The sequence below is a fragment of the Salvelinus namaycush genome, chromosome 22, assembly GCF_016432855.1.
Source record: "Salvelinus namaycush isolate Seneca chromosome 22, SaNama_1.0, whole genome shotgun sequence".
Taxonomy (NCBI): Eukaryota; Metazoa; Chordata; class Actinopteri; order Salmoniformes; family Salmonidae; genus Salvelinus; species Salvelinus namaycush.
In genome coordinates, this window is record NC_052328.1 from 15,327,515 (window position 1) to 15,335,489 (window position 7,975).

At 45.5% G+C, this 7,975-nt stretch overlaps 1 protein-coding gene across 1 annotated transcript; it reads right to left on the minus strand.

The window, feature by feature from the left end:
• Positions 1–655: 655 nt before the first annotated feature.
• Positions 656–7,288, minus strand: LOC120066958 (myozenin-1-like). The gene is made up of 5 exons (XM_039018296.1): positions 7,204–7,288; positions 1,994–2,181; positions 1,473–1,728; positions 1,119–1,299; positions 656–893 (listed from the first exon to the last, which is right to left on the minus strand). The coding sequence occupies exons 1-5, from the start codon at positions 7,286–7,288 to the stop codon at positions 656–658; spliced, it is 948 nt and encodes a 315-aa protein (XP_038874224.1).
• Between the last annotated feature and the right edge of the window lie 687 nt (positions 7,289–7,975).

Below are 7,975 nucleotides of genomic sequence, written 5' to 3' on the forward strand. Positions count from 1 at the left end.
TAGAAACACAGAAAAAACACAGAAATACAGTAAAAGCCATGATGGTAGAAGGCTAGAAGCTAAATGAACAACTTGTGGCTGTCCTGATGAGCAATGAGTCACATCAACATGCTGAAAAGCTAAACAATACTCAAACTCTCCGTCGTGTTTACCTGTTCTCCTCATGGACAAAATATGTTATTTTGCTGCTTTTTGAATAAGCTACACACTTGTAGTGTGATTGCACAATATACTATGCCCCTTAAATTAATCATCATGAAAAAGTAAGTGTAAGCATAAATCAGAGTTATGGTAGCCTATTGTGTTTACTTTCACTCCTTCTCTCTCTCTCTCTGTCTCTCTGTCTGTCTGTCTGTCTGTCTGTCTGTCTGTCTGTCTGTCTGTCTGTCTGTCTGTCTGTCTGTCTGTCTGTCTGTCTGTCTGTCTGTCTGTCTGTCTGTCTGTCTGTCTGTCTGTCTGTCTGTCTGTAAATTAAAGAGCCCAATATTGAGCTACGTGGTTCATGCCATACACACTTTCCTATTAATTAATTCAACCCAAGGAAAAGCTGATTGCATCCCAAACCTTTCAAAAAAAGTTATGGTTTTTGTTTATGTAATTGTATATATTCGTGCGTGGTCTTTATCTGCACATCTGGGTCTGTGGGGCATGCTATTCACAGGTCGTCAGTCTCCCCATCGAAGGGCATGGCGTCCAACTCGATGTGGATGCTGCTGGGCTCACCGCTCCCCACCCAGCCTATAGGAGTGCGGTTGAAGGAGGGTCGAGCGCCAATCTCATGCTGGTATACCATAGCCAGTTCAGGCTCATCATGGGCCACCTCATGGGTGTCTGGCAGCTGGAAGGTCATGAGCTGCGAGGCCTTATCAAAGCCCCCAAACGGTGTAGCACTCCTAAGATAGATAAAGTGATGGGCAACAAAATAAGATGAGGAAAATAAACGAAATAAATCTTATAAGGCAACTTCTGTACATGTGTGTCACATACATGGATGGACAATATAAGAGTCTGAGTTTGATAGTAAATGGGTGGGCTCCATTACTTCATGCTCTTTTCAAATATATATATTTTTTTAGATGCTATGGAGTCAACCATGCAAAGCATAGAGGGGACTGTACCTGTTGAAGGACTTGAACTTGGGCAGATCATGGTGGGCATGGGGGCCCGGCATATGATATCTCATGCTGGATGTCAGCTCCTGGTTGCCCTTCATGGCCTTTTCCCATGGTGATACGTATGAGGGGACATAATCATGCCTCTTCTTGGCCTTGTCTAAGGCAACCTCTACTCCATGACTACCTGTAGGAAGAAAACAGTGAGTCAGGAAAACAGATATTCTATCACATGATGTTCAAGCCTCTTTGGAATAAATCTCCAGGAAAAGTCAAGTCAGGCAAAATCTGATATATTGATTGCACTGCACTCCATTCATTCAAAATCACTTTTTCTAGTTGATATGAGCGGATACTGACCATGACCATGTTCTCCTGGAGCAACATCATCATGATGTGCATGTCCATGGTGTCCATGCTCATGTCCATGCTCATGTCCATGCTCATGACCATGCTCATGCTCATGTCCCTGACCATGACCATGACCATGACCATGCCCATCTTTGCCTGGTTTGGGAGGGGGCACAGGAGGGCCTGCCTTCTTCTCCACCATGTGGCCACTAGCGTCCAACATCATTGTGCCACCCAGGCTGGGGACCAACTTCTGGAAGTTCTCCTGAAACGAAACACACAAGTAAGACAAGCTTCCAACCTGGGTGATTGTTGAAATATATATTGATAGCCTCAACATTGTGTTCATTTCCCTATCTATCCATGGGTTGTACTTCCTTCCCTCATCCATTGCCAATTTTCACTGCAATGGTTTTACATTAAAGCTCTTTGGACAGAATTTCTACATGAACTATATATAATACTAACTTGTATTATTGTTATATCAAGTTTTTAATTTTGACTTGGATGATTGACCTCCTTTTTCTTACCATAGACTCACTGCCGAAGAGGTCAGGGTTGTTCTCGTATATGAACTTCTCCACACGCTTCTGCCTCCTCTGGAACATCTTGGAGCCCTTGTTGGTGAAGAGGTTCAGCTCTTCCAGCATGGTGTCCTTGGGAGTCTTGATCTTCGTCCCCAGGTCAAACTCTGATGCCTCAGGCTCTGACTCATACTCTGCAGATGAGAAATGTTCACAGTCTATTAATTTCTCTTGTTGTTTCTCTACATTGTACTGTATGAACATACTGTATAAGGCTCTATTCCATTAAACTTGTAGACCAGGTTTCCGGGATAAATCAAAAACATAATTATTCTGGTTCAGCAATTGTTCAAACTTGGATTATTGGACTCAACAATGTCTGCAGTGTGATACAAAAATACACTCAGCAATGTATCTCCCTATGCAGAAAGAATCTTACCTGTTTGGTTTGAATTGGTTCTACGGTTTGCTTAGCATTGTTTGAATGAATGTTAAAGTACTTTGCGTGCATCATCTTTCACCTAGAAAACACATCTGTGTGGGTGTGACGTGATCTCTACATCTCAGCAGAAATTACACTGAGTGCAGATGGTTGCCTAGGAGGGGGATGCTCTCAGATTCTTGGTATCATTACGGTGGAAAATTCATAAATCTCTCTGCCCAAAGATGAACTGGCTGTTCTTCAACAATGTGGAGGAGAGAGAGCAGAGAACAGCTCATCCCCGAGTTTGGGCCTGACTCTGACTGAGGCTTTATGGCTTTATGAGGTAAGGCCTGAGTCGTTTTCATGTCTGTGTTGTCTATATTTGTTCTGTTCTCAGTGCTTATGATCCATTGGTCAGAAGTCACAGGGTGTTGAGACCGAGAGGATGAGTGAAGGGAGAAAGTCTTCAATCCGTAACACTGCACAGGGAAGATGTTCCACAACAATTCTAAAGTTATGGAGTAATACAATGCAGTAATACAGTGCAGTAATACAATACCTATATAACAGTAGGCTATACTACTAATATGATACATATGTGTCTTTTACACTTTTTTTGTAGTAGCCTAATCATTCTTTGCTTTGTTCTTTATCTATCTATCTATCTACGGTAAGCTCTTATGTAAAATGTTCTCTGTGTGTAAAAAAAAAACAGGTTTTCAGATAGCAGCTGATTATTTACATAGCACCACCAGGCCTTAGAACTTTGTTATGAGAACATTCATCCCACACCGTTTTAACAAAGCACATCCTCTCAACATTACATCCTTTTAATTCCTGCTAAGAAGTTCTTGCCACCCGTTTCCATTGTAGGAATTGTTACTAGATAAACACACATTAACTCTGATTCAATTTGGTGGATTTAATCATTTAGCATTCCTGTTTGTTTTCCTGGCAATAAATTCTGCAGTTCAAAAGGACTATGCTTGTGTCTCAATGACTTTTGTGGCATTACGATTTTGTAATGTTTGACAGTACCATTTTTATGTTGACATTGAAAGTCAACACTAGTTATGTGATTCAAATATGATTTCTGTCTATTTCTGTTATAAGCTACAACAGACGTGGCTTCTCTTGTGGAGGGGAATACGTTTGAACGCTGCAGCTAGCTGGCACAGCCACAAAAGTCATAACATCTGATTTTAAACCTAACCCTAACCTTAAAAGGGGCAATGCAGTTAAAAACGTGATTTTATGTAAATATTTTCAAATGTTTTCCTAACGCCCACATGATCAGACTGAGCATTTCACAGGTCAAAGGAGTCTCAGGGAAATACATGATACAAATATATTGTGGAGTTATTTTCATTAAATAAGCACACACGGTGATTTATTAGACATGCAGTGATGATTTCCAAATAAAATGACAAAGATTGCATGGGGACTTTAACCCCAACCGTAACCACACTTCTTACAAATATGCTTAACCCTAACCTTACATTCATTTCATAACTTTTTACAATATAGCCTATTTGGACTTTGCAGCTAGCCCATCTTGCGAAGATCGCTCAGTTCTGTGTTAAGGACAAGATTTATCTCAATAAACATGAACCTGCTGTTAAAACACAGCTTTCTGCTTAGGCCTTATTGCTATATCTGTCAGGACACATTACACAAAAAAAGTATGAAGTGCACAGCACAACTGAAGTGTAAGGGCAACATAAATGTACACTTTACTGATGTCAACGGAGACTACCATATTTACTTGCATGCAGATCTGGAGCACTTAATGGATGGAGGGGAAAAACACCTGCATCATTTTCATTAAAAATCATCATGCCATCGCTGGTTAATGAAGCATGGATCCTAACAGCTGAGAGGGAGGGGAGAGTAAACCATTACTGCGATGATCGTAAAGGAGAGATCGTATTTGTGCTGTGAATTCTATGAGATAAATGTTTGTGTGTGTGACAGGGCGCTAGTCATTAGGACATGTTAAGTGTATCCATGTGGAGGAGCCTCTTTGACAAGTGTCCCCCTGTGTCACGCCCTGGCCTTAGTTATCTTTGTTTTCTGTATTATTTTAGTTAGGTCAGGGTGTGACAGGGGGGGATGTTTGTGTGTATTTGTCTCGTCTTGGGTGGTTGTATTGTATAGGGGGTTTTGTTGAGTGTATGGGGTTGTGTTCAGTATAGATGTTTAGGAAAGTCTATGGTTGCCTGGTTTGGTTCTCAATCAGAGACAGCTGTTTATTGTTGTCTCTGATTGGGAGCCATATTTAAGGCAGCCATAGGCATTAGGCTATTGTGGGTAATTGTCTATGTCTAACGTTAGTAGCTTGTGTATGCACTTTCGTTTGTAGCTTCACGGTCGTTTGTTGTTTTGTTTAGTATTTGTAAAAGTGTTTGTTTCGTGTTTCGTCTTCTCTAATAAAAGAAGATGTATTTGTATCACGCTGCGCCTTGGTCCACTCTTCCTCATCAAGACGATCGTGACAGAATTACCCACCATACCAGGACCAAGCAGCGTGGTAAACGGCAGGAGAAGCAGCAGCAGGAGAGGCTGCAGCAGCAGCAGCAGCAGCAGGAGAGGCTGCACTATTTGGAGGAATGGACATGGGAGGACGAATTAGACGGCAAAGGACCCTGGGCAGAGCCAGGGGAATATCGCCGCCCCAAAGAAGAGCTGGAGGCAGCGAAGGCGGAGAGGCGCTATTATGAGGCGGTAGCACGGCAGAGCGGCTGGAGGCCCGAGAGGCAGCCCCAAAAATTTCTTGGGGGGGGGTACACGGGGAGTGTGGCAGTCAGGAGTCAGACCTGAGCCAACTCCTCCTGCTTACCGTAAGGAGCCGGTCAGGGCGGAATTGGAGGCGAGCGACGCAGAGACAGTGAAGGAGTTAATGGGGAAATTGGAGGAAAGAGTTATGAGGGAGGTGCTGGTTTGGTGCATGAGGCACGACATCCGCCCGACTGAACGTGTCGGGGAGTTGATGTCACCGGGGACAGCTCTCCATACTCGTCCTGAGGTGCGTGCTAGCCGTCTGGTTAAGACTGTGCCAGCCTCACGCACCAGGCCTCCTGTGCGCCTTCCTAGCCCTGCACGTCCTCTGCCAGCTCGGCGCTACAGCTCTCCCAGCCGTGCTTCCAGTGGAGAGAGGGGGCGTCGTACCGGGCAGGCACCATGTTATGCGGTGGAGCGCACGGTGTTCCCGGTACGTGTGCTTAGCCCGGTGCGTAACATCCCAGCTCCCCACATCTGTCGGGCTAGGGTGAAGATCCAGCCAGGGCGGATGGTGCCAGCCCTGCTCTCAAGATCTCCAGTGCGCTTTCACGGTCCGGTCTACCCAGTGCCACCTCCACGCACCAGCCCTCCGGTGGCAGCCCCCCGCACCAGGCTGTCTCTCCATCTCATCGCGTCGGAGTCTCCCGCCTGTCCGGCGCTGCCAGAGATTCAGCCCCTCAGTCCAGAGGCGCCAGAGCCAATCTGCCCAGAGCTGCCCGTCTGCCCAGAGCCGTCAGAGCTGCCCGTCTGTCCCGAGCCGTCAGAGCTGCCCGTCTGTCCCGAGCCGTCAGAGCTGCCCGTCTGTCCCGAGCCGTCAGAGCTGCCCGTCTGTCCCGAGCCGTCAGAGCTGCCCGTCTGTCCCGAGCCGTCAGAGCTGCCCGTCTGTCCCGAGCCGTCAGAGCCGCCCGTCTGTCCCGAGCCGCTAGAGCCGTCCACCAGTCAGGAGCAGCCAGAGCCGTCCGCCAGACAGGAGCAGCCAGAGCCGTCCGCCAGACAGGAGCAGCCAGAGCCGTCCGCCAGACAGGAGCAGCCAGAGCCGCCCGCCAGACAGGAGCAGCCAGAGCCGCCCGCCAGCCAGGATCTGCCAGAGCCGCCAGTCAGCCAGGATCTGCCAGAGCCGCCAGTCAGCCAGGATCTGCCAGAGCCGCCAGTCAGCCAGGATCTGCCAGAGCCGCCAGTCAGCCAGGATCTGCCAGAGCCACCAAAGCGGGTATTAACTATGGTGGAGTGGGGGCTACGTCCCGCACCCGAGCCGCCGCCGTAGGAAGGCCCACCCGGACCCTCCCCTTCTGTGTCAGGTTTTGCGGCCGGAGTCCGCACCTTTGGGGGGGGGGTACTGTCACGCCCTGGCCTTAGTTATCTTTGTTTTCTGTATTATTTTAGTTAGGTCAGGGTGTGACAGGGGGGGATGTTTGTGTGTATTTGTCTCGTCTTGGGTGGTTGTATTGTATAGGGGGTTTTGTTGAGTGTATGGGGTTGTGTTCAGTATAGATGTTTAGGAAAGTCTATGGTTGCCTGGTTTGGTTCTCAATCAGAGACAGCTGTTTATTGTTGTCTCTGATTGGGAGCCATATTTAAGGCAGCCATAGGCATTAGGCTATTGTGGGTAATTGTCTATGTCTAACGTTAGTAGCTTGTGTATGCACTTTCGTTTGTAGCTTCACTGTTGTTTTGTTTAGTATTTGTAAAAGTGTTCGTTTCGTGTTTCGTCTTCTCTAATAAAAGAAGATGTATTTGTATCACGCTGCGCCTTGGTCCACTCTTCCTCATCAAGACGATCGTGACACCCTGCCTGCCCTCTTGGTTTACCAATTAGTGCAGTATGTTACTCTTGATAATACCACAGGCTCATATTGATAAATGTTACTGATTAGAATTTAATGTATGGTACTGTGCGGTCTCTCACATAACTTGGGAGATCTCCTTATTATCTTTTTTTAATGATGTGTGAGCAATGTACCTTTGTACATGCAATGTATTGTGTTTATGAGCTCACATGTTCGTGCCTTACCATCTTGAGTGACATGTGACAGGTCAGTGATGATCTTAGAGGGCTTTTTCCGCTTGTTAGGTGGGGCAGGTGTTCCATGAGGCATGACTGCAGACTGAGAACACATGTAAACAGGAAGTTAGAAAAGGTCACAGAACATACCAAGCTACTGTATAATATGTCTGGATTTAGCTTATATATATATATATATATATATAGTACCAGTCAAAAGTCTGGACACACATACTCATTCTCCATTTTAGAATAATAGTGAAGATATCAAAACTATGAAATAATACATATGGAATCATGTAGTAACCAAAAAAGTGTTAAACTAATCAAAATATATGTTATATTTGAGATTCTTCAAAGTAGCCACCCTTTGCCTTGATGACAGCTTTGCACACTCTTGATATTCTCTCAACCAGCTTCATGAGGTAGTCACCTGGAATGCATTTCAATTAACAGGTGTGCCTTGTTAAATCAATCAGTTGTGTTGTGACAAGGGAGGGGTGGTATACAGAAGATAGCCCTATTTGGTAAAATACCAACTTCATATTATGGCAAGAACAGTCAAATAAGCTAAGAGAAACGACAGCCCATCATTACTTTAAGACATGAAGGTCAGTCATTCCGGAACATTTCAAGAACTTTGAAAGTTTCTTCAAGTGCAGTCGCAAAAACCACCAAGCGCTATGATGAAAGGAAGACCCAGAGTTACCTCTGCTGCAGAGGATAAGTTCATTAGAGTTAACTGTACCTCAGATTGCAGCCCAAATAATTTCTTCACAGA